The sequence below is a fragment of the Solanum pennellii genome, chromosome 4, assembly GCF_001406875.1.
Source record: "Solanum pennellii chromosome 4, SPENNV200".
Lineage (NCBI taxonomy): Eukaryota > Viridiplantae > Streptophyta > Magnoliopsida > Solanales > Solanaceae > Solanum > Solanum pennellii.
In genome coordinates, this window is record NC_028640.1 from 7,487,803 (window position 1) to 7,514,206 (window position 26,404).

Consider the following 26,404-nt stretch of genomic DNA (forward strand, 5'->3'; position numbering starts at 1 on the left):
ATTAAAAGTAAGCAATAAATATGCACTTATATCTAAAATAGAGAAGATGAAAAACGTTTTTGTATTTATTTTCTCTTCTAGAAAGGAGCTGGCAAAACATTAAAAGTAAATAGGGGCCTACAATATTAAATGTTAACTTTAATTTCACTTATATCTAAGAAAGAGAAGATGAAGAAGCTTCTGGGTTTCTTTTGACTTCTTCAAAAGGGCTGAAAAAAATAAAGAATGTGAACAAGTTTCTTTTCTCTTCTTCAAAGGACAAAAAAATATGAAGAATTATCTACATTCGAATTTTCGAAGGAGAAAAAAATCGAAAGTATCTATATACGTTTTTCAGGTACGAATTTTTCTTCATATTTCTTGAACTCTTTAATACTATCAACACAAATAAATTAAAGGTTGCATATATATTATATTTGACAATAGATCTCTATGGATCTTCTTGCTTGCATGTTACTTGTAATTCAAAATACAAAAATAAAATAAAATTGTTGCATTGATTTTTATGCTTCAAATATCAGAAATTAAGATCTGCACAAAAGATCAAATTGAATTTTCTTCAAATATCTCTTTGTTTGATTGTTGACTCTGCATGCAAGCTCCAAATTGTGAATTCAGATTTTGAGTCAAAAATTGAGGGAAAATGCGTGATGAATCTTCATGTAACTGCATATTTGATATAGAAAAAAAAACATATCAAGATTAGTATATGTATGAATACAATAATAAACAATGAAAAAATTATTTAACTAATTAAAGAGAGAACAAACCTCAAAACTTAATCCCATAGATTCATGTTGTATTTGTTGCATTGAGACTGATTGCATGTCAAAATTAACTGTTTTTTGATGTTTTTGTCCTGTTTTGCTTTTGAATGTCACCTGTGATGTCTTTTTCTTTTTTTCCCTCACCTTTTGGCTTCATTCTTGAATATCCATTTCCCTTTCCTTTTTCCTTAATTGGATCCAAAATTTGATCCTGGGCCCCAATTAAAGGATCAACGGATGAATCAAATTTGTGTCTGTTTTTGTCACAATTTTCACCATACAGTTCACTTTGATGCTTAGAATCTCAACTCTTGCTTGGTATAAATACTTTCTAGCAATTTCTTCCGAATCTATATCATTTGCAGCTAAAGTCATGACAGTAAATGATTCTTTCATTAACCCGTTCAAACGAATTGCCATAGAAGATTTTGTTGTTCCCTTCTTTTTGGAGTACTCCGCAAATCCTTTCTCATGCTTATCATTCTTAGACCATCTTTTCAACATGTATTTCTCCGGAATAGAAGTAAAATTCAAGTCAAAGAACAAAACTTTAAGTGCATGACAACATAACCAACCCATGGATTCAAACATATGACAACTACAAATAATAGAATTGTCAAGAGCATTGAATTGAACAATTTCAGTTTTCTCACTTTCACCCTTTAAAATTGTATATTTTGTTAGACTCCCTTCAGCTTCAACATTGATTACTCTTTTGGTTGTCCCTTGTAGAAATTCATGTTGAAATCTTGTGTAAATTCTCCTGGTATACACCCTAGCAGCATGCTTTAATATCCCACAATCTTCAATGAAAATTTTATGATCACCTCGAGATGTATAATCCTCTATAGCTTCAATGTCACGCATTTCAATTGTCCGTTGCTCATAATGCTTTACAAACTCCGTTATACTCATTGTCTTGCATGACATTTCAGTGAAGACTCTATTTGTGTTCTCACTTCTTTGGATCGATTTGATATCTTCAGAGAAAGTAGAACGGCTAAATACAGGACACTATTTTTTTCTCAGATCATACAACTTTTGAAGCCAAGTATTACTTGCACAATCCCAATCATCTATCATTTTTTTCCATATTAACTCAAATTCTGATTCTGAATTGCATCTCCATAAGAGATTATTAAAGCACTATCGAAATCCTGATTTAAAATAAAGTTGCGGTATATTTTTTTGAGCATTTATATCAATGTGCCATTCACACAATCTATGGCATGTTCCAGGAAAAACTTCCTTAATAGCAAAAGTTATGGCAGGTGCTTGATCAGTAAAGATTGTTTTTGGTGTTTTCCCTCCAATTGCTTTCATGAATGTTTGAAAAAGCCAAACAAAAGAATCACTTGTTTCATTGCATAAAAATATACATCCAAAGAAAGTATTTTTCCAGTGGTTATTCACACCAACAAATGGAGCACAAATCATGTCATATCTATTTGTACGATAAGTAGTGTCAAAAATCATCACATCTCCAAAACACTCGTAGTGCAATTGAGATATACTATCTCTCCAAAAGAAATTACACAATCTGCCATCTTCATCAACTTGAGAAGAATAAAAAAAGTTTGAATCCTCTGATTGTAAATGCATAAAATGATTTATCATGGTTTGAGCATCTCCACCACTTATCATATTCCTCTTATGTGCTTGTATAAAGTTATGACCACTTTTTTTGTTCGAATACCGACATCCACCATAGAACCAAGAATACTTTTAGTAGCACTTGTAAGCTTACAACCCGATTGTATGAAATGTTTCAAATTATCTTCTATCATTGGATGACTATGCACATCATTGAATTCACATACTTCCCACATCACATTTGAAATTTTGAATTTTATACGAGCCATACAACTACATCTATATTCTAATCTCTGTTGTTTCCTTTCTTGAAAAAGGGAAAGCTTATTAGATTTTCCTTCACAAGCACAAAGAAATAACCGTCTAGTTACTTCTTTATTTATGTTGTAAGTCTTTGCACTTTTTCGAACACCAAAACCTTTGGCTAGAGCATATGAATTATATGCATTGTAAGATTCTTCTTCAGAATTAAATTTCATACCAATCTCAAAAGCAAAGTTCTTGTTAATGCTATAAACATTATTTGCTTTTGTAGAATATTCGTTGTCGTTAACATTGGAATCTACAATAATAATTTTATTTTTGAGTATCAAAACTTAAGAAATAGATAAAAATATAAACATTTACTTAATAGAGAACCTTCACACTCGAATTAAGAAAATATCATATAAATAAAGTGTATTACCTTCTTGAAGAGAAGACCCTTTATCAATATGTATGTCCTCCATTTTTTAAAATTTAAAGCAACATCTGCACAAGAAACAAATTATATTATTCAGAAATTCTATTTTTCAAATATTACCTTAGCACATAAAAATATTAAAACATGTCTTTTATTTTACTATACATTAATTTAATATTATGTGATCACCATTTAATTTGAATGCAAAATTTCTTAAAATTACTAATACTAATATTTTATATGGAGGAACTTTCTACCAAGCATGAAGATCATTTATGACAACAATGAATGATGCACAAAAGTTTACATAGATAATTGTGTCACACAATCTTGAACATTTTGAACAAGATAATGCAACATTCTATTTTCAAGATATGTATAAAATATGTTTATCTATATGTATAATGAGGATTATCAATAAACAACTTTTCATTCTATTTAAAGATTTAATAAAAAAATGTAATATCATTGGACAAATAAAAGAATATTGAGAGCAAAAATAGTAAAAGAAATGGTTCATAGATATGTATATTTTGTAACCTTACTTGAACAAAATTTGAACGAGAATAAAAGATCATAGATGGTGTAGTTTTATTTTAGAGCAACAATGATGTATTTTATCTAAGGGCTTTTACTTATTTTGTAGGCAAAGATCATAATTTAAGGAGGAAAAATAGTACTTTCTTTCCCTCCATTTTTATTGTACTATATAAATGTTTATTTTAATTATTTTTATTTTGTTTCATTTGACTTTATTTGCAGAGTACACATATTGACCCACAATCCATGTGTCAAAAAATGGGTGGAGCCTCACTCAACTTTGGTTGGTTGGACCTCTACCACCATAAAATTTTTCTTAGGTACACAATTAATTGATTTTACTTCTCTAACATTGGTATCAGAGCATTTTCATGCCATGAGGCTACCCTCTAAACGTAACACGAGACATAGGATCACGAGTGCGCCTAAGCTGACCCTAAGTCTGGCGTATCATAAGCATACTGAAAAATAACTAAGAAAGCGGAAGCATAACTAATAATTGAGTCAAAACTATGGACTCTAAATGAGAATAAACCTGAACATTTCATGGGAATTCAACCCCAAACAATTGAATACTAACTCTATGTCTGAAAGCTTTTACTACTGATGATCTGTTGGGACAAGTCCCCGACTAACTCTAAAATAATACTAAAAATAGTGAAAGTAACTAAATAAACCAAGCATAATGAAATGTCCTCAAACTATGAGGACTCACCACTAAAGCTATTGAATTTAAGTTGATAGTCGAACTAAGCGTGATCTGGATGCCGAGTGCCTGAACCTACATCATGAGAAAATGCATGGAAAGTATGTGTTAGTACTTGAAATATACTAAGCATACATGATATAGATACTAAGCTGGACAGTGATATAATTGAGCAATATAATAATGGATATGAAAATACTCTACGGAAGTTTAACAGAAATCTGAGCTAAATGCAATGACTAAGTACTAATCATGTAACTAGTATGCGAAACTGAATGTTTAAGTGAATGCTAATTATAACATGGTCAATGCAATAAGAGTATGACTGTGGAAGTTACTATTAACCGATATAAATCACGTGAGCTAAACATGGAGTTCGATGTATATGCCTCATCAAGAGACCTAATAAACCTTTTCAGGGGTATAAATGCATGACTTGACGTGATCACTAACAATGATGCCTAACAGAGGGGACTTCTCAACCTACATTTGCACGTAATTGTATAACTGTGAGGGTATGTTGAACCGTAATCCAACTTTGTGCTAAGACTACTCTCAATTTAATGAAAAGCTAAAATGCACTGACATACTAAGTAATTTAAAATTCTGACATGCTATCTAGAAATGCACATAATTATACTTAAAGTGATGACATTTAATTTCTAAAGCATGATTTTCTGATTGATCTGCCTAGAAAGTATAATTCATGAGTTGATAATTGATACAAATTAGGGTTCTAAATTCTATACATGCAAATTGCATTAATTATCAAGAATCGTGCTATTTAAATTATGGGAATTATAGCAATTAAAATCACAATAAATCTTCAAAATCTGGTAACCCTAAGTCTGAACAGTTTATGAGAAATTGATGAACTGGCTGAATTCTAGGGACCTAATGGGTGAAAGGAACTCACTAGTGAAATTCCACATACATAGTGACGAAATCTTCGAAGAAAACTCCTGCTTGGTCTGGGGAGAAACAATCAACTTTTCCCCTTTTTTTCGCTCTAAGTTGGGTGTTTTTTGAAGAATGAGAATTTTGACTATTATCTGACTAGATTATTAGGCTTGCACTGAGTAAAACGACACAGTTTAGACATCAAACAACTTAGTTTAAGTGCCCAATGCATAGAAAAAAATCAAAGTGACCCTGACTTAAATGTTGTCGAAGTGACTTCAAGACAAGCTTCACGGGTCGTCATGATGACCAAGGCCCGTCTAGCCAATCGTGAAGATGTCTTGTCCGATAGGGCTTCACTAAAATGAGTATAACTTCTTACAATGAGCTTGGATTTTAGCAAATTCAAAAGAAGATTCAGAGATCTTTAATTTGAAAGGTCATGGGTCACATGAACATTTGCATAATAATGTAGAATTCACAACAACAAAATTGTGATACAACATCAACAATGAATCAATGTCTTTCAAACTGTTCTCAACATATCACACACCAATAATTAGTCATATTGCTTTTTTATCACCCCTTTTTCATTGTTTGAATTATTCAATATAGACAACTCAACCCATCACCAAGTTTCATTACTCTCAAACACATACTACAAGGAAATACACGATTCTATACACTTACAACAACTTAAAAATCTACTTGCCTCAATCAATTGAATAGGACTTGAATCTTCCCCCTTCATAAAACTTTAAATTGCTTCTAATTTATCAAATATATAGTCCTCGTAAGAATACGAATCTAAGGACACTCATATTACTATATGTAGTATCGGTTCGAAAAATCGGATCAAAAAGTCATCCTGAGCCATCAAATTTTAATCTTAAATTTTCTTTTAGATTACGTTCACCAATGGTAAAACAAATTCGTATGCAAAATTTCGGCTAAAACAGATCGTTATTCGACCTCTAAATCAAGATTTTGTTCTAATAACCTTAGGGTTATATTTTCTTATTCAGCCCAAAGTTTACACGTTTATATCCTAAAAATCTATTGATACTCACATAAAAGTTTTTGAAAATGACAAGAATCATTATCTTAACGCTTTGGGATGAAAATCCAATTTTTATCTTCCTTTTTCCTATTCTTTTCTTTCTTACTCTTCTTTTCTTCTACATCGTATTTTGTTCTCTATTCGTTCATGTTGATTTCCCCCTCTGTAGTTGACTTTCAACAAATAGGGCTTTGCCCTTATTTTATTTATTTATTTATTATTAGTATTAGTATTATTGTTCCTTTTCCTTTATTATTAACAATAGTTACTCCAATTACATACTTATTTTCACAAATCATAAATTATTTATAAAAACAATTAAAACTCAAAAAAATAGGAGAAATTCATAAAAAATGACTAAGAGGGTGGTTACAATTTTTTACCTTAAAGAAAAAATTAAAACTGTCAAAAGAAAAATCTCGTCATAAAGAAAACTTTCTAAACAGTCAAATTGGCTATTGTGTTCTTGATATGAGAAGAGAGATTTTAATTTATAGAGTTCCAAAATTTTTCTTTTAAAGAGAGAAAAACCAAATATGAAAGAAAATCATATTTTTCTTCCAGAAAATTAAAGCACTTATGGTAATACTTTGATTTTCTTTTAAGAAAAAATTAAAATTAAAATAGGATAAGAAAATTAAGGCAAAACCTTAACATGTTGCGAGATCGGAGAGTATTTTAGTTCACTTAGTCCAATAAATAGATATTTTTAAAGCTGCCAATAGTTTGAGGATGAAACTAATAATATTTGTCGAGTTTAGGGGTGTGTCCTTAGTTGTGCGAACTCTTCACTTTTGATGACGCACCCTGTATCGGGTTTACCAAAAATACACTAGTTTTGACCAATCTAATATGCATCTATTGACATTTTTAAAGAGTCCAAGCTATATAGATATTTACGATACTTGTTAGCTAAATTTTCATATAAGTATCATGTTTTGCAAGTTATCTTCCATCAACACTGATATTGGACAACTCTATCTACTTAACTTAGTTTGTCTTTATTGATGTTTGAATCTTGATTTTTCATAGTGTAAGTTCATTGCCTAATATTATATAGGGTCAGATGTAAATAATATAATTTCGACAAAATTCAATCGCTAAGAATTCAAAAATCATAAACTTTAAATCTCAAATCCGTCTAAATCACTTTGAAGTGCCAAACCAATTCTATGTACACAAATGTCCTTTAGATACCTTTTTTTTAGTCATATTTGAAATTTCTAACTACTATATATACTCCAACAATTATTGTACTAATTGATGTTAGGGGCTGCTAATTAAGAAAATTCAATGTCATTTTGATTAAGGAACTAAAGGATATTTTGTAGACTTTTCAAACTTACTGAAATAAGTCCAAAAAATTATTTCTTAGGTGTATGTTCTAGATCATATAATTCAATTTGTTTTATTTTTTCCATAGACTGATTTGACTTGACAATATAATTTTTTTTCTATGTAAATGGTATGCATTTCTAGTTTCACTTAGCCATTTTTTTCTTCCCAAATGGCTAGCAAACTATCAAATTTCAATTTTTTCACTTTGATTCTCTATGGTGTACTTACACTAGTTACCCCAGATTTTACAGGTATATCTGTATCTTTCTTCTTAGACACAAAATTTTAGTATATGATAATATTTTTCACTTACTGTATAATCACTCTTGTTTTTTCCTATCGCGCTTGAGAGCTAAGATACACATATAATTTTATATTTTCACTGAACTTTACTCGCTATATAACAAAAAACAATTATTTGTTGCATCAAATCAACTAAAACATGTGGAGACTGCTCAAGAATGAGTAAAGTTCAATGACCATACGTGAAATTAATCCCTATGTCACATGGACTCAAGCATGAGTATTGTATACATGAAGTTCTAGGCTCGGGTTTTGAACGAAGTGCTCGTTCTCTTGTCCTCCGTGGCCAACATAGACATAACGAGACCAATGAAGGATCCGAGTAACATAGCTTGACGAACTAATTAATATTATGTTTTATGTGATGCAGGTGCTCAAACTGGAGTTTGTTATGGAAGGCTAGGGAATGGATTACCATCTCCAGCAGATGTTGTGTCACTATGCAATCGAAACAACATTCGAAGAATGAGAATATACGAACCTGACCAGCTGACCCTTCAGGCGCTCCGAGGATCCAACATTGAGGTCATGCTAGGTATCCCGAACACGGATCTTGAAAACGTTGCTGCTAGCCAAGACAATGCAAATATATGGATCCAAAACAATGTTAAGAACTATGATAATGTCAAGTTCAGGTATATAGCTGTTGGAAATGAAGTTAGTCCCTTCAATGAAAACTCAAAGTATGTACCTGTTCTTTTCAATGCTGTAAGGAACATTCAAACCGCAATATCTGGAGCCGGTCTCGGAGACCAGATCAAAGTTTCCACAGCTATTGAAACTGGACTTACTACAGATACTTCTCCTCCATCGAATGGAAGATTCAAAGATGAAGTTCTACGATTCATCGAACCTATAATCAACTTCCTTGTGACGAATCGCGCTCCTTTGCTTGTCAACCTTTATCCTTACTTTGCAGTAGTTGACAATCCAGTCATTAAGCTTGAGTATGCACTTTTCACATCACCTGAAGTTGTTGTAAATGATAACGGAAGAGGATACAAGAACCTTTTTGATGCCATCTTAGATGCCACATACTCGGCCCTTGAAAAAGCTGGTGGCTCGTCTTTGCAGATCGTTGTATCGGAGAGTGGTTGGCCTTCAGCTGGAGCAGGGCAGTTAACTTCCATTGACAATGCCAGGACTTATAACAACAATCTGATTCAACATGTGAAGGGAGGGAGTCCTAAAAGGCCTTCCGGTCCAATAGAGACCTACATTTTCGATCTGTTTGATGAAGATCAGAAGAACCCTGAAATCGAGAAGCATTTCGGACTATATTCAGCAAACATGCAACCTAAGTACCAGATCAGTTTTAACTAGTTAAAAAGCAAGAGGAGAGCATTAAAAGGAATAAAGGACTTACCTTTGTATGTATGTAAATTCTGAATAACATTTCCAGCTTCAAGAGAAAGTAGCCTATTGGCATTATGTACTGAAATTATCATATGCTAATAAAGAAATCAACATATTACAATAATGAAACACCCCCTTTGGTGTAGCCTTTCCCGGACCTTGTATGAACACGGGATGCTTCATGCACCGAGCTGCCTTATATACACAAGATCCTTTGTTTTGCGTTTGGTTGGTTCAAATTCCATTGTTACAAACAGGAAAGGAAAACTTAAACTAGCTTGTAAGATGATACTTCAAAGAAACTTAATTGAATAGAGAAAATGAATCGAGAGAAAGAAGGACGTTGCAATGTAGCAAGCAAGAACCAGAGGAAATTCATTTGCAAAATTGGAAGTAGAAATGTTAACAGGAGAAAACCATCAAACAGAATCAACCATCACTGCCTTTAATAGACTCAAACTCTCTGAGGCATACAAAATTAGGCAAAAACAAACAAGAAAGGAGAGACTTTGAACTATTTACATGTTTATGTGAAGTCTATAAGAGTATAAAGCCAGAAAACAAGAAACACAAACACTTCTTTTCCTCAATCCATTTGTATAAATTACACAAGTTTCCGTTTTGCCTTCCTGGAAGTATCGAGCAACTGAGCAAGCAATGCATGATAAGCTTTTCAATCTCGTTAAAACCCTTTTATATTTATAGCTGTTTTCTGAGAGATTTCACTCTTTTTGGTACTTTTGTTCACTTCACCATTATATGAAGTCCAAGAAGTATGGTTGAGCATGTAGGGAGAATGTTGAACTGAATATGTTTCGTTTAATATAAGGCGTTGCTTTGGTGTGCTCATCGATCTCGTCTTTGCTTTTGCAGATTCTGTAGCAGCCATGTAAGTAGGAAACATGGGAGAACTTGGTAATGAGCTATCATCACCAATTGATTTCTGTTTTACATGAGAAAATGATCTCCTTGGTAGCGATGACGGAGAATTTAAATCCTCTGTGACTTCTAATTTACGCGCTTGTCTCATTTGGTTCATGGCAACTAGAGGACTACTTGAGTTTGCAAATGACCTCAATTGCTCAAATAGCTCTGCTTTCCTCTGTGCTTCGATTTCAGCCCATTGATCGAGCCTGGAACCTCTTCGATTTTCCTTAATGATTGACGGATCTTGCATAACATGATCATTTCTCCGCTCCTAAAATCCATTTTGAGTTATTCAACCATAAAACATGATGTTATTACTCGTTTGTCTGGTTTTGACTTGACACGAAATTTAAGAAAGTAAAAAAGACTTTCAAATTTTGTGGTGTTAAACATGTCATGTGGAAAGTTGAAATTTTAATAAAATGAAAGAGATGTTCTTTTTTAAACGGACTACACAGGAAAGTAAAGCAAAAATAAAACGGAGGGAGTAGTAAGTATCATTAAAAGGGAACTATGAAATTCTCAATGCAAGTGAAGTTACCCGATGTGAAAACGAGTATTTCATCATACGCTCTCTTTTGGCAAAGGCTTCTTGTCTTCTTAAAAACAAGGAGTCAATTTCTTCCTTTGAAGCCAAACTGAAATCCCAAGTCCTCTGGCTGTTGCATTTTAGCTGCCGATAAGCAAATGTTCACAGACGTCATCATTAGAGTAAAACAAATAAAAATTTAAGTACAATCAGAGGCTCAAACAATGATAAATATTGTATGTTATTGATTCTCTTACTTTGAATTCATTAGATTTCACACTTACCTTCGAGCTATCATCAAGTTTCTTTTCGATGCTCTCATAGTATTCTTCCACAGTAGGAACTCTGATATGATAAACTTTTGGCTTTGACATTTGAAAGGGCAACATAAACTTCAATTTGGCAACTAGTCTTCGCCTAACAAGTTCACCTCGAATCACTGCTTGAAGTTTCACGAGTCCCTTCAGGGCACTTAGTGCTTTCCTTGCCTACAGAAAATCCCAGAGAGCACTTCAATTGGACATAAGGGCATTTCGACAACGAAGTAGAAAATTTTGTAATATTGTAAAGGAGAATAACAAGATTTACATGAAAGAGTTATCTTTGTACTCTTTTCGTAACATTGATAAATATTGAACATCAATTCTTCTCATATTCATCATTAGTTGAAACTAAACCAAAGGCAGCAATTTCTTTACTGATAACCCCTTTTAAGCTTCGTGATGATTTACTAATTAAAATTTAACATAAAGCAATCAAATACACATCATATATCCCTAACAAGCCTAATCGTTTTTTCTCGGAGAAGCATGTGGCAATTCTTTTTTAAGGTGATACCATGTTGAATTGTGTGACCGTGTCATCCAAAATCTTAAGTTGTACAAAGAGAATACTTTTATTTACTCACAAGGTGTGCACGATAAGCGGTTTGGATTCTGATGGCAGCATTTCTGCGCTTCCTCTCTAGCTCATAAGGAGCAATAGTGAGGCGTACAACTTCAGCTGCAGCATTGGCGGCAGCTACAGCAGCCTCAGCTGCAGCTGCTGTTGCTAAAGCGACAGCCACAGCATGTTTCTTCTGTTGTTCTGTTACCTCAGTTAGTGTTTGTTGAGGTGCTTCAATAGCTGGAGGACACTGCTTGAACTTGAACCTTCCTAAAAACCATTTCCATCTCTTTGGTTTCTGAAAATTAAAAAAAAATCAACATTCATGTTCTCAACAGATAAGGGAAGCCTGATGCACGAAGTATCCTGGAGTTCACGCACGGTCCAGATAAGGGGCACAACCCACCAGGGTGTAATGTAAGTAGCCAGCAGCCTACCCTGACGTGCAAGCATCAGCAACTGATTCCACGGCTCAAACTCCTGACCTATATTTCCACATTCATGATATAATCACATGAAGGGGAGCATTGGAACAACAGTAAAGTTGTCTCAGGTTACAGACACTACTGTTTGCATCAGGGTAAACTGTCTAACTCATACTATCATAGGGTGCATCCCTTCCCCCAATGCTGCGTGAACGTGGGATGCTTCGTGCTGCCGTTTATTTCGTATTAATTATAGGATCATATCACAACCAATTCTCAATAGAAAAAGGGAAATCAAGATTTCAAGAAAAATACTCAAACCTTTTCAGCTTTTGGTTTTGCCTCAGGAATGAAAAGTAGTCTTTTCACAAATACAAACCAGCCTCTTCTCTTTCTCATTTTATGAATTCAGCAAACTGATTCATCAAAACAACAACATGCCATCACCTTCTTTGAGAACAATCACCTTTTTCTTGATAAGATAAAAAAAAAATCTCTTTGAGTTAGCAAGTTCTATCTTATCAATTAAAACAAAGAAAAATGAAACAAGACATAAACAATTTTTCACATCACCAATAAGAGAGGGGAAAAAACACAAGAAATTCAATTTCATTTCTCTTGCATAATCATGAGGAACAAGACATTCTTTTGAACAACAATGTTTGTGGGGTTGTGTTGGAGTGCAAGGATACCTTTCTTGTTAATAAGAGGTCTCGGAATTTGAGTCTGAGTATATATGGAGTCGCATTTGTTAGACAACACCTTACTTCTAAGGTTGGAATTTAGTTGAGCTACAACGTGAGGCAAAATTCAGAAATTGAAGTTCACAAGTACGAGATTCTAGTACTTGTGAATTAATAATTGTACATAGTAAATGAATTTCTAAAGATAAATACATAATTTGAACTATAATGCGGATTCAGATACGAGATGTGACATTATTATTGTAATATGTATCAAACCATTCATGAGACTAATCAAGAACTTAAAATCTTAATGGAGCAATTTATTTTCATAATTTTTCCAATTAAAACAAGGTAATTATTAGAAACAAAATTAGAAAAATTAGGATACATACCTAGAGTAGGTGACAGAAAGATGATTAAATTAAAACACCAAATTTGAAGGACATGATGTTGAAGATTTGGAAAAATCCAAGTGTGTGTTATGAAGTGATTCTTGAATTATGATGTTTTTGTTGTTCCATGTGGCTACATATTTAAGATAAATGTATATATATATCCAAGAGTAAAATGTCCTTTTACTAATTATGTTTTGAAAAGCATACCATGTGCTGATGTAGAATAAAAAAAAAGAAAAATAATATTAATTAATTTTTCAATTATGAAGACTTTTGCTAGTACTTGAATTGTTACTTTTAGGAAGTCCCTTCAATAAGGGTCCTCTTTTTTCTTTTCTTTTTTCCATGTATTAGACTCGCCTTTTCTTTGTGTCGTATTTTTGATTGATTTAAATTTGTTTTGCATGAAATATATTTTATATTAAAAATTTTTATTTTAGTATATACTCAAGACTCAAATCTAAAAGTTCTAAGTAAGAAGGGATAAATTATATTTATCGAGTTGCGATATTTGGTTTCTTTCTTTACATCTTTCTTTGCTTTTAGGTTATTTTGTTAAATACTTATTACTATTTCAAATGACTCTTTTTGCTATGAAGTTACTTGATTAACCCTTTATACATGTTTTCTTGATGAAAAAAAAACAACTATTTACATTTAATGATGTGTGATAGTTTAAGTATTCATGTCACCAAATAGATAATTATAGTTCAAGTAAAAGGAACAGTTTGGTGCATTAAATTTTTGTTATGTGTGGAGTCTCAGAAAGAATCATATCAAAAATCATAACGGTTTATTGCATGTAAATTTATTAACTTTTTTCGTAACTCAAATATACAATCTCTGAATTATATGAAAATAGTTTTACCATTTACATTAAAATTCTCCTTCAAAACTATTACAAATAATTGTCTTAAACAATATTGATGGTGTTAAAAAAAATTGCAATATCTCTTTTACACTACAAATATTTTCAATCATAGATTATCCATGTGAATTTGTGTCCATTTTTCAACTCATAAAGTTGTCCAAATAATATGTATATTTTTTTTTTCTTTTTTAGGCCCCTTGTAGAAAGATGTACTTAATGGGGACTATTCTCTTTTGACTCATTACTAAATCCTGACCTTTAATTTGTAGCTTTTATCTTTTGAGTTGTTCAATGACCCCAAATTTTGGTAATTAAGTGATAATTATTGCCTTCAATTTGTAATATAAAAAATGAAAAATTAATTATAAAATAAAAGTTAATTCTAATTATACTTGGCAAAGTACTGATAACAATAGTTATTTTTAATAGAAAGCGCTAATTTTTTAAAATTATGATACATAAACGATTGAGTATTGAAAATTATCGTCACAATCTGAGTTCCTAATAACTTAACAAAAGAGTATATTAGAAGGTTTCCATTTGAATAAAGCATTATGTCATATTTTCCAAATTTATGATTGCACATTATTCTTCATTTATTGTACCTTGCATTGAATTGAATCATTTCTTCGTGCATGATTTTTTTATATGAAAAAATAGATATATATATATATATATATATATTTTTTTTTTAAAAAAAATGATCACTCATAATTGCAAAACCCCTTTAAATTGGACATGTTTTTTTTTTTAAACACAAGAATTTCCATGGTCAGATGTTGTAACCAAAAAGTCTATTTTTATTATAATTATCTTATACATGTGATCATTTAGATTTTTATCGCATATTACATAAAATTTGTAATTTTAAAAGTTTGAAACGAAAACCTTTGAATCTCTCACCTATCTCATCATAACCGATGATAATAACGCAAAAAGTCATTCTATTAAGTGACATAGGCAAGAGAAACGATTTTTTTCTAAAAGAAAATAATTCATTAATTTTTTGTGTATTAAAAAAAAAAAGTTTAGTGGCTATCTGTAAAATCAAGAAATACATCATCTAAGTGACCATGGAGACATACAAATTGGGAAAGTGTAATGATTAAAGGATATCTAAGCATGGATTTTAGCGCAGAAAGTTATAATTAAAAAAAAAAATTAAGTGAAATCATCATTACAATAAACTTGTGCTAGTACTTATTATTATAGGTCCCCTCTAATTCTGTCAACACCAACTAATGTAGTTTATTGTCATAATATTTGGATCAACTTGTGTAAATCTCAACGATTTTACTGAATACCAACACACTGCATAGTTGGATGTATACTAAAAGTAGCAAGTGGCGTTGCACATATTTGGAGCGTGAAACATAAAATTACAATCACAGATAAAATATATGAAGAGTTGTTTTCATTCTTTGGGACAATTCGATGAATCTAGTAAGTAGATCAACACGATAGATGGAAGACAAAAGCAATAGCATATGATAAATGAAACCGCAATTACAAACAAATTATGAACAAAAAATAATTTTATTGATGAATCCTTGTGAGTAAAGACTCTATGTATATATTTCTTTAATTCTTCTCTCTGAAATTCTCCATGATTCAAGGGTTGAACCATCTTTAAACTTTAGGATAATGTAGACCTTCTATCTCCAAGAAAGTCGAGCAACATTTCATTGCTTCAAGTTAATCTCCGAGAAAAACTCCGTTGATCATTCTTCTCTTTTTGTAGAGCTCAGTAGGACTTCACTATGCACATGACCATCTTCCATGTGAACCCATGACTTCAAAGAAAATGGTTGTTGTGTTATCTCTAGAATCCTAGCTCCCCTTGGCCAGTTTCCATATCCTCCATAACCTGTGTGTCTAGCATAACATAACCACAAATTCTTGTATGGACAACACCAATCTAATCCATGATTATGACCTACAAACACAGCCTGCCATCATCCAAAAGAATATTAATTTATCACCCGCTAAGACCATCAGCAGAGGTAGAATTTTTTACGGGGTTTATCATCAATAACAACATATCCAGTGTGATCTCACAAGTGAGGTCTGGGAGGATAAGATGTACACAAATTAAACTTTACCTCTACTTTAGTGGAGTAAAGGGATTATTTCTCATAGACCTTCAACTCAAAAGAAATAATTACACACGGTATTCGTTGTCTACTGTATATACATAAGAAAAAATTGACCTTATATATACGATGTAACTTTTTGGAGAAGGGAATTTGGATGAACCCCTAGGCTCTTCTAGAGCTCCGTTCACTGACTAAGAGTGTGTTTGGTATGAAGGAAAACATTTTTGGAAAATGTTTTCCAATTTTCTTATGTTTGATTGGGACAAAAGTATTGAAAAATGTTTTCCAAATCAACTCATTTTCTTCAAATTTAAGGAAAATGACTTCCATTCAAAAATTAAGGAAAACATTTTCCAAAATTCTCCTCCAATTTCAAATTAAATTTTATTTTTGGGAAAAACACCAATTTTAAAAAAAAATATTTTCAATTTCAAAATTTTATTTTTTCACCCGATCCCTGACCACCACCACCACCACCACCGGCCAACCTCTCTCCAAAAAATTAATTTTGCTTTTTAAAAATATTTTCAACTTCAAATTTTTATTTTTAAACTCCTAGCCCCACGCCCTCCGGGGCCACCCCCAACCCCAACCCCCCAAAAAATTAATTTTGCTTCATACCAAACACACCCTAAGACTTCTAATTCTTTCAGACAGAACAACATCAGCAGCATTATCCTTTTCATCTCTGAACAACAATTATTCTAGAGTGAACGAGAGCCTTGGAGCAACGGTAGTGACCTATAGGTCACGGGTCATAGCCATGAAAATCAGCCACTAAAGCTTTGCGGTAGGTAAAATATTGAAAATAGAAAACTGAGATCTGCAGTCCTTTACCTTCACAGAAGACCTTACTTCAAGAAGCTTCATCATCCCCAATTCCGCTTCTTGAGAAGCGACTTTCTCCACAAACATTGAGCCAATACACTTCCTGTGTGCATAAAACCTTGGAGCAACCGTCTTATAAGCTTGGCTTGGTATATGCCAAAAAATTATCTCCGGTACCCTGTTCGATGTCCTTTCACGTTTAATATTACTCCAAATGAGAAACTCAAACACGAAATTTAGAGGTTAAAACTCCAGCATTTGATTACCTTGAGTTAGGATTGATCTCTTGAGATGTGCGGTTGAACCATTCTGCTTGGGCATTTGATATTACCTCAGGGTATGAACCACCACCAGAATCTAAGAAATACATGTATGCTATGACTGATTCAGGGTCATCTGTAGATGAAAGTTTAAGGACATAGTTGGAAACACTAGGCCATAAGTCTTTAGGACCGAATTTCGAGTAAGATAATTTATTCATCTCTAGTTCATTGGTCATCAGCTCCAAACGCGTAGTGCCCTTAAAGTTGCAACCCATGCCTCCTGAATTAAGCAATTTTCTTCAAAATCATATCATACCAGCAAGAAACATTAGCATTTCTTTCAATCAAATCGAATTAGACCATTCATTTTGCAGAAAACACCATCAAAAAGGCTTGATTGATATAGCTAACATAACAAAGAAGTATCAACTATTTTTACAAGGGATCCATCCGGCTCATCCCAAAGTTTTCTTCACATAACACCTGCCTTTTGATATGACCTCCGAGTCTAAGAAATACATGTTATGACTGATTCCGGGTCATCCCTTAACGACAGTTTAAGAACATAGTCAGGAACACATGGCCATGCACACTTGGGACCAAATTTTGAGTAAGATCTCCCATTTAATATCAGTTCCAAACACTTTGTGACTTGACGCTCAAACCTTTCCTTCCTAATAATCCTATGAACTAGAAGCATTAGCGATTCTTTCAATGAAAATCCACTTTGGTTCAGTGCATTTCGAGTATCAAGGTCACACACTACAACACTTAAACAAGTTCTGCGCATTTGTTTATTCAAATATATCATTATACCAAAAACATATCAGCTTATTGGGAGACAAATTTCCTCTACTAGTATCGACTTTTAGTCTAATTCCACTCATACAAAAATTCTCTTAGTACAAACCTGTCTAGTATTGAAACATAATATTGTAAACTAATTCTTCAACTGATGAAAAAGTCAGTCCTAACAAAGTAAAGAGATACAATAATAAGCCAATAATAGAACTGCAATAAGGAACATTAAAAATGCATGCTAGTTACATATTGCAATGAATTGAAATCTCAAGAAAGGATGTATTAACTTTACATCTTTGTTTATGCGATATCAGTTTATCTTGGTACCTTCAGACTCACTAGGATAGGAAGCATTCATTGGACAACGAAAAGGAGGAATTCCGGTGGATGAAAACCAATCCATTGGCCACTCAAATGGCATATCGTCATGGTTTCCAAACACACTAGCCCATGGAATTCCCCTTTCTCTGGTCGGAGAGATTGCTCGATTCCAGTATAAACTTGCATTTTGTATAGGGATGTTGTTGGCTGTAATGACATCGCCAAGATAAACTACGAAGTCTGCAACAAAAATCTTGAATTAGACAAGCATCCGGAGGATATGCTGATTAGTGAAGAACATCTCAACTACATGTGTTCAACCCAACCCAGCGTTATCAACATAGTATATATATCTATGTACAACAACAATAACATACCCAGTGAAATCCCACAAAGTGGAATCTGGGGAGGGTAAAATTGTGCACAGACCTTAGCCCTACCTCATGGAAGAAGAGAGGTTGTTTCTGAAAGACCCTTGCTCAAGTGAAGCAAATCAAAGTAGTAATAAAAAGGAAGAATGACAATGAAGAAAACATGACAACTAATAGGAATGCAGTGCAGAGCATATAAGCAAAGGAACAGTAACATCACCAAAATAGTGCAATTACCTAAACATAATAAACAATAGATGGTAACAGATGACAAAAGCAAGCAACTACATAAAATTTATTGAACTTTCAACAACAACAGCACCTCAGTCTCACGTGTCGTACTAAAAAGTACACCTAAGAATATCATCACGATGCAACATCATTTGGAGATCATCTTAAGCACAACAAAACTAATATCACAACAAGTCTTGATGGATGAGACCAGAGAAAATAGAGTGTACAGAATAACAGATATCGTTCACAAACAGTGTAACTATGTAAGTGCAAAAGAATATCAATTTAGTATCACATTTATATATTCAAATTATATGGCCATCATAATAATGTTTCAGCAACATCAGGGACTTCAATTTTAGGTACAGAGCACAAGATTACTAATGTAATACACAGCAACATAAATCCATATAGAGGTATAGTAAGAACCCACCACTAACATTAATTTATCTAACTAATTGTTAGTATCATAATATAGTATTAAATAAGACAAACATATGAGTTAGTATTTTTTATTCTGTATCGAACGTTACTTATTGTCATACTCAATAAGCTCACTACCAAGTTATCAGACAGTATATAGGTTACTCCAAACTTACTTTATTATTTCATGTATAATTTGCAATATAAAACGTCAAAAGGTTCAAGTCTTTCTCTCACACACAAACACAAGCATGTTATTTACCTTCATGTTTGCAATGGAAGATTACATGTAAATGACCTTTAAGTGAGTTGATTGAATAATTTTTTCCACATTGCACCCAAAGATGTAACCTAGTAACAAGTAAAATGGGTACAGAACTGTGAAAATCGAGATTCAAATTCTAATAGAGACAAAAAAAAATACTAGAATTATATCTTTGGGCTATTTGGTGCTTACATTTGATTATGTATAACTGTAGGGTGTGGCATGATCGTGCGAACACCTAGCGCCCCACTTGCATGCATGATATGTGATGAAACGGATTGAAGACGAAAGTCTTCGGGGTTTTATGGACCAAGTTTCCCATTACTTCCGTAAACCACAAAAACAACCACCAAAAAAGTTCTCCACACAATCTTTTTTTGAAATATAAGATGCTTTATAAATTAGTACCTTTGTTCAAGCAAGGAAAAATAAGTTTTTTCAAATTTTCCACTCGCCTAAGGTAGATGCGACGGTGGAGTATCTAATAGGTATAAGTCTTAATTAAGGTGACTAAATGAAAATAGTAAGCAAAATTTAGGAAGTCATCCATGTATTTCCTCCCGCCTAAGATTTAGGCATAATACATAAATATACCCTTTAATTTAGTCTCATTTCACATTTATGTCCTTCAACTTTGGGTGTGCACAAGTAGACACTTAAACTTCCATAAAATTGAATAAATAGACACAAAATGTCAACATGGCATCTTACATGGAAATTTTGTGTCCTACGTGTATTGTGACACGTAGGACTCATGCGTCTATTTGTTCAACTTTATACAAGTTTAAGTGCGTATTTGTGTACACTCAAAGTTGAAGGGCATAAATGTAAAATGAGACTAAATTGAAGGATATATTTATGTATTATGCCTAAGATTTAATAGGCAGAGTAATCCAACACCACTGCATAGAGGCGGAGCATGATTTTTAGTTTATAAATTCTCAATCTGCATCTTTTTTGCTCTGAGGCGGAGCTGTGATTTTTAATTTATACACATCAACAGATTTTTTTAAATACGAACAGAGAATATTAACCTAAGCTATTAGGCTCGGTCGAACCTATAACCACAATACTTTGAACTAAGCTAATACTTAAAAGAAAGTCTCATAACACAAAAATGAAACTAGATTGCAAATGCTTGATATATTTAGGGGATATTTGGTACCTCAAAATTGAGTTTGGAAATAAAGTTATACCGTGTTTGGTTGACGGTATAAATTAGTTCAAGCACTATAATCCGAAGATATATAATTTAGTCAGCGTACCAAACAATCTACAAATTGTGGATGATATCATCACCTGGTTTTTCTTCGTCGAGCACAGTAGACATAACTTTAATGGAGTTCACGTCTTGGCGTGGGCCCCAGTCAGTCCATGCATTTTCTCCGAAATGCAAGTCGGCGAAAAGTGCAATTTTAAACGATGAACCGGACGGCCGTAGGTGTAGAGTAGTACTATATTCCGGCGACTGCGGCGGCATATGGAGGGAGATTTTCCGGCGAATTTCACGTTCATCTAGTGGTGAAGTGTGTGAATGGACGGTCAGGATTAATCGGAGAATCAGAGAGATTAAGAAGACGGTAGACATCATCATCAGTGTGTAACTGACGTTTAGTAGTACAAGAGGTATAATTTTAGTGGTGATGTGCAAAATGACAAAATTATCCTTTTTTATTGTGTCCAACTTCGATGCATCTCAATTAATTGTATTGTTATTATTGTCTCTTACTAAGTAGAAATAAGGAATTGTAAATAGGTGATTAGATATGAAATGATATCGATTTAATATAGTAAATATATAAGATAAGAGATCAAAGAGGACATTATTGACTGTTGTTGACTATTTTTCTTTGATTTGATAGTTAGTTTATCAAAAATGTCTTTCTGACTGTTGTTGACTATTTTTCTCTTGATTTGATAGTTAGTTTATCAAAAATGTCTTTCAATACTTAATCTCAACAGAAAAAATGAATTATCACGATAAAATTTATCCCTAAGAGCACAAAATTTTTAACCATCTTTATTATTAATTATCGAGCGAGATTAGATTTATTATTTTGAATTATAAATTTACGTGAAATCATTAGTTAAAAATATTTCTCTCTGCATTTGACACGTGTACTAATGCATGAGCTGTGATGAGAATAATGCTCAACATAGAAAGGAATATGCTAAATTTAGCATTGTGGGAATATATTACCCATTTATTCTTGCAGTGAAATTTGAATGACATTTTGGGAATATTTTTAACAATTTTACGCTTAATTTTAAGGGAATATATATCAAATTTCTTTTGAATTTAGCAGCAAAATTTACTTTAATATTTTAGTTATACGAATGTTTAAATACTTCTTTAAAAATTCTGAACTAATTAAATATCACTCTAAGAGTTGATGAGGTAAAGTAAATGTACTCTACTCTCCTCAAGACGCGTAAAAAAATAAAAATTGAAAGATAAAATTATACGCTTTACTTTTTTTTTATTGGACAATGTCTAACTAATAATTATAAATTTATTTTACAAGTTAAAGTTAAAAGAATGTGAAATTTCTTGTTTAGAAACAAATGAAATTTGTGGTTCAATTATTTCTAAAAAATACTTAATTTTTTTGTCTCTCTTTATTTTGTTGTCTTTCTCCAACTGTCTTCTTCCTCATTGAAGCACTCCTTATATTTTTTTCTTTTATATTAAAATTTTTCCTTCATCTGCATCCCTCATCTCACCCGTCCTTCATTAATCACAAAAATTCAACACCCAATTCATATTTTCGAATGCAAACTTTTTTGAATTTTAAGTAACCCATTTTGAATTCTATTTGTTGTGATGCAAAAAAATGTGGATCTATCAATTTATGGGAGAGAGACAGTTTGAAGAAGAAAAAGTAAGTATTTGATGAATGTTGAAGAAGAAAATAATCATTGAAAGCTGAAAATTTCAGAAAAAAAAAGTTGGTGAAGGTTGAATATGGTGAAAATCAAAAAAGAAGAAAGGGGGGGAGGGGGGGAGGGAGGGGGGGTTAGAAGAGAAAGGGTTGAAGAAAATGTGGCAATTTTGATTTTAGAATGTATTTTTAATTAATTGATTAGTGTAATGAGTTTAAGAAAACAAAAAAGGTGAATAAGCAAAAAAAATAATAATGACGTAGTGCTTACATGTTTATGATATGGCAAGTGAGAGTGATATTCTACTATTAGAGTTGTATTTAATACAGTTCAAATATGTTAAGGAGGTATTTAAACGCTCGTATAGTTAATGTACTAAAATGAGTTTTGCTGCCAAGTTCAGGAAAAATTTGATGTATTTTCTCTAATTTTAATGAAATGTCCTAAATAAATAATTTTCTTAACTGATATTGCACAAGTGTGTGTATGGTAAATTATTTGTGCTTTGCACGGAATTAAACTAATTTATTTAGCTTGTATATGATCATTTAGTAATATTGTATTTTCAATACATAGATTACACTGTAAAAAATATTTTATCTTAAGAAAAAGAATTTTTCAGGAATCTTAAAAGTGCTATATTTTTTTGAATTTCGTCTTTGTTATACAAAAATTATGAGTCATAGAGAGATTTAAAGTAAAAGATGAAGTGTAAGAAAATCTCCATGAAAATAGTGTGTCAGAAGTAATGGAACTTTTTAAATTCCAATAAGTAATAAAGAAAAGAACAACATTAGACGTTCAAGAAAAGATCAAAAAGCCTCCAACAACAACGCTCCCAAGTAAAGTGGAATATCACGTCCATACAAGAACATAATCAACTAAATTGAAACTGAGGCTCCCAACTAAATTGGCTCCTTTCTTATGAACCTCCAGCAATCTCTTTTTTATTATAGTATGTCTTATGTGTCATGTATATATTAACAATGACCCTAAAATTGTTCATTAGTATGATAAGTCATTGTCTCAAAATAATCACTACTATTGCTTAGATTTCATATCATCGGCCCCAACTTATTTGGAATTGACCACAACTATTGTTATAGTTATAGTATGCAATTTATAAAGAATTAATCCAATTATCAATTAAGCAGTAGGTGTCATTTGAATGGAATTGTTAACAACTAGATATTCTAAATTAAAATTTTGACATATAACATATTAAAATCTTACAACATGATTTTGTGAGCACTTGGACTCACAAATATCCACAGATAATAATAAATATGACCTTACTTTCCTAACACTCAAGAAAAAAGGCATGTTGCTTAACATATTTTTCAAAAAGATTGGTCGGGCTATATCCAAGATTATAGTTCACAAATTTAACCGAAAGAGTTAAAAAAAAAAGTCACACAAAATAGCAAAAAGAAATTCCAATAAATACATATCACTATGACTTACAGTAAAAGATTAAGATCATGAAATACGAGGAAGAAAACATTGAGGAATGAAACACACTTCATAAGAAGCTAAATTAATGTATTTGAACTCGATTCTTCTATAGCGAAAGAACCCTACAAATAATAGTGGTTGAAATAAAATTTTTGCTTACTATAGACTAAATGTAATGATATCAACCATTTCATCAACAATATGAGCTGTGGACTGAGAGATGTAAGAGTAGTAGTGTCACATTGCAATTAATTAATTTTCTTTGTTATATGAAGAAACCTATAGAAAGGGACAAAAGGGAAGATCAATTTTCAATCATCTTGCTAAAAAATTTAACAAAGTTTTTCTAAAATAAAATCACCAAAATAGCAAACAAAAATTACTATAGTTACATGAATTACTATGATTTATAGTAAAATTTAAGCTTCATGAAATAGAAGGAAGAAAACTTTAGGAATGAAACGAACTTCATAAGAACTTAATTAATGTATTTGAATTTGACTACCCTATAGGCAAAAAAAACTACAAATAATAGTGACAAAAAATCCCTCTATTTATAGACAATAAAGAGTAGTGTGAACAAATGATTATTGTGTCTTATCAAAGAGATCACAACTCTTTGGAAAAATTACAACACTTTGAAAAAGTTACAACCCTTCGACAAGGTCACAACATTTCATTAGAATCGCAGTTTTTCATAAAAGTCGCAACTCTTCATAAAATTGACAACTTACATTAAAGTTACAACCCTTCGAAAAGTCACAACTATTTATAAAAGCCGCAATTCTTAATAAAAGTGACACAACTTTTTGAAAAAGCTACAACCCTTCAAAAAGGTCATAACCTTTCATAAAAGTCACAACTTTTCATAAAAGTCGCAACTCTTTATAAAAGTCATAAATTTTCATAAAAGTCACAATTTTTCATTAAATGAAAATTCTAGTTTTGGAAATAAATAAATTAAAAGAAAATCCTCGTTTGTGGTGGTACCACGTAGGCGGACCTAAGATTCTCTTTTATATATATACTAAACAATTTATTCGTGCATCGCACGATCATAAGTAATTGCATTGAACTTGCAAATAATCCTTTACTAATATGAATGCATTAAAAATAATAGAATAAAAGATTCTTAAAAAAATATTAGCAATATTACAACATGAATATAACTAGGGAAAAGGGACAGATTTACTCCCGTACTTTAATAAAAGGTGCATATATACCCCTCCGTTATACTATGCATACACATGTATTCCTATCGTCCAATTAGTGGTACATATATAACCTTGTCACTAACGGAGCCCTATTTTGTAACACGTGTCATGATCCTATTATACTACCCGTTTCATCCCCTTTTTAACCCATAATCATAACCCGCCCCATAACCCCCCATAACCCTTAAAATAATCTTAAACACACACACCCTAATCAAACACCCAAAGAAAAATCCGCCGCTATTCACCAAAAATCCTAGTCTTCGTCAGATTCAAGTTCATCTTCGTCGCGACCTTAAATCATCTATCGTGTGTTGGTCATAATTTCCTATTTCATCTATTGTCTCCTTCAATTCAGACCTAAAATCATGTCTGGAAGTTCATGTGATTCAATTAGTAACTCCATGATGATGACTTGTTTTTATGGTGAATTGGCTCGTTATTTCACTTCAAGGACTCCATTGAACCCCGGAAGAAGATTTTATAGATGTTCTAAACCTAAGGTACATTTTTCGCCTAACAGGAAATTAATATGATTTGTGATTATATTTGGTGTTCATGATTTCTTCTCTGTTATTTTTATTAGATTGAAAATTGTAAATTTTGGAGGTGGGAAAGCAGTTCTTCAGAAAATTCTTCTATTGAAATTAATTTATTGAAGTCTAAATTGGAAGTTGCTACGTTGAAAATGAAGAATTTGAGAGAGTCGTTGAATGCGGTTAAGATTGAAAGAGACAATTTGAAGAAGAAATTGGAGAATTTAGAGAGTTTAAACTACTTCGAGGTGAATAAATCAAGAAATTCGGAAGCTAAAGTGTCGAAGTTGAAGATGTTGTTCATGTTGGCATTTACTGTGTTTGTGGTATTTGTTGTTGCAATTTTCAAGTGTTAGTTATTTCAATTGTTTCTTATATATTAGTGATAGTGAATCTTATGTTTGAATGTTGGCCTTTATTTTCAAGTGTTGCTTCAAACTTGTTGTGAATTTCAAGTGTTGGATTTGAAACATTATTTTGTGTCTTTTGCCTTAAAGTTTGTAGTATTTAATAACAGATAGTATTAAATAAATAGTATTAAATAATATTAGTATTTACTGTGTACTAATCCTAGTCCTATTAGAATTAGTACTCCTTAATCCTAGTCCTATTAGAATTAGTACTCCTTCCTATATCTCCTATATATATCTCCCATGTATTCCCTTATTAGGTTAACACTTCAATACAATCAATATTCCTTCATGGTATCAAGAGCCAGAAAACCTAGATCTTCTTTTCTCTAGGTTTTTTT

The 26,404-nt window shown here is 32.1% G+C and overlaps 4 protein-coding genes and 1 pseudogene across 9 annotated transcripts; 1 reads left to right on the top strand and 4 right to left on the bottom strand.

The window, feature by feature from the left end:
* Window positions 1-55: 55 nt before the first annotated feature.
* Window positions 56-9,400, top strand: LOC107015907 (glucan endo-1,3-beta-glucosidase, acidic). Of its 2 annotated transcripts, none has more exons than XM_027916712.1 (2): window positions 56-337; window positions 8,260-9,400. In XM_027916712.1, the coding sequence occupies exon 2, from the start codon at window positions 8,355-8,357 to the stop codon at window positions 9,210-9,212; it is 858 nt and encodes a 285-aa protein (XP_027772513.1). In that variant the 5' UTR covers window positions 56-337; window positions 8,260-8,354; the 3' UTR covers window positions 9,213-9,400. The 2 variants fall into 2 exon arrangements, with proteins under 2 accessions (XP_027772513.1, XP_015071829.1); XM_015216343.2 differs by lacking the exon at window positions 56-337 and adding an exon at window positions 7,688-7,837.
* On the bottom strand, window positions 990-1,682 carry LOC107016480 (protein FAR1-RELATED SEQUENCE 9-like). The gene has a single exon (XM_015216938.1). The coding sequence runs from the start codon at window positions 1,680-1,682 to the stop codon at window positions 990-992; it is 693 nt and encodes a 230-aa protein (XP_015072424.1).
* LOC107016481 lies at window positions 1,882-3,088 on the bottom strand (annotated as a pseudogene).
* A 247-nt stretch (window positions 9,401-9,647) lies between the features above and the next one.
* Window positions 9,648-13,228, bottom strand: LOC107015906 (protein IQ-DOMAIN 14). Of its 4 annotated transcripts, none has more exons than XM_015216338.2 (6): window positions 13,090-13,228; window positions 12,333-12,483; window positions 11,609-11,884; window positions 10,986-11,189; window positions 10,714-10,845; window positions 9,648-10,443 (listed from the first exon to the last, which is right to left on the bottom strand). In XM_015216338.2, exons 2-6 carry the CDS (start codon window positions 12,408-12,410, stop codon window positions 9,928-9,930), a joined length of 1,206 nt encoding a protein of 401 aa, XP_015071824.1. In that variant the 5' UTR covers window positions 12,411-12,483; window positions 13,090-13,228; the 3' UTR covers window positions 9,648-9,927. The 4 variants fall into 4 exon arrangements, with proteins under 4 accessions (XP_015071824.1, XP_027772510.1, XP_027772512.1 ...); XM_027916709.1 differs by having other exon boundaries at window positions 10,959-11,189; XM_027916711.1 differs by lacking the exon at window positions 13,090-13,228 and adding an exon at window positions 12,585-12,722 and having other exon boundaries at window positions 10,959-11,189; window positions 12,333-12,477.
* Window positions 13,229-15,360: 2,132 nt separating this feature from the next.
* LOC107015980 (probable inactive purple acid phosphatase 16) lies at window positions 15,361-21,203 on the bottom strand. 2 transcript variants are annotated; one of them, XM_015216444.2, is made up of 6 exons: window positions 19,758-20,858; window positions 19,563-19,651; window positions 18,279-18,512; window positions 17,154-17,430; window positions 16,897-17,065; window positions 15,630-15,912 (listed from the first exon to the last, which is right to left on the bottom strand). In XM_015216444.2, exons 1-6 carry the CDS (start codon window positions 19,823-19,825, stop codon window positions 15,685-15,687), a joined length of 1,065 nt encoding a protein of 354 aa, XP_015071930.1. In that variant the 5' UTR covers window positions 19,826-20,858; the 3' UTR covers window positions 15,630-15,684. The 2 variants fall into 2 exon arrangements, with proteins under 2 accessions (XP_015071929.1, XP_015071930.1); XM_015216443.2 differs by lacking the exons at window positions 19,563-19,651; window positions 19,758-20,858 and adding an exon at window positions 20,865-21,203 and having other exon boundaries at window positions 15,361-15,912.
* Between the last annotated feature and the right edge of the window lie 5,201 nt (window positions 21,204-26,404).

Bases quoted from the DNA above. Each gene is read 5' to 3' on its own strand.
- LOC107015907 (XM_015216343.2), top strand. From the start codon at position 7,756: ATGGCTAGCAAACTATCAAATTTCAATTTTTTCACTTTGATTCTCTAT. The intron at 7,838-8,259 runs GTATATCTGTAT...TATGTGATGCAG, and splicing joins AGTTACCCCAGATTTTACAG to GTGCTCAAACTGGAGTTTGT.
- LOC107015906 (XM_027916709.1), bottom strand. From the start codon at position 12,410: ATGAGAAAGAGAAGAGGCTGGTTTGTATTTGTGAAAAGACTACTTTTC. The intron at 11,885-12,332 runs GTTTGAGTATTT...TTTAATTTTCAG, and splicing joins CAAAACCAAAAGCTGAAAAG to AAACCAAAGAGATGGAAATG. The intron at 10,444-10,713 runs GTAACTTCACTT...AATGGATTTTAG, and splicing joins AATACTCGTTTTCACATCGG to GAGCGGAGAAATGATCATGT.
- LOC107016480 (XM_015216938.1), bottom strand. From the start codon at position 1,682: ATGAGTATAACGGAGTTTGTAAAGCATTATGAGCAACGGACAATTGAA.
- LOC107015980 (XM_015216443.2), bottom strand. From the start codon at position 21,159: ATGATGATGTCTACCGTCTTCTTAATCTCTCTGATTCTCCGATTAATC. The intron at 17,066-17,153 runs GTAATCAAATGC...GACATCGAACAG, and splicing joins GAGATCAATCCTAACTCAAG to GGTACCGGAGATAATTTTTT. The intron at 15,913-16,896 runs GTAAAGGACTGC...GGATGATGGCAG, and splicing joins AAGTAAGGTCTTCTGTGAAG to GCTGTGTTTGTAGGTCATAA.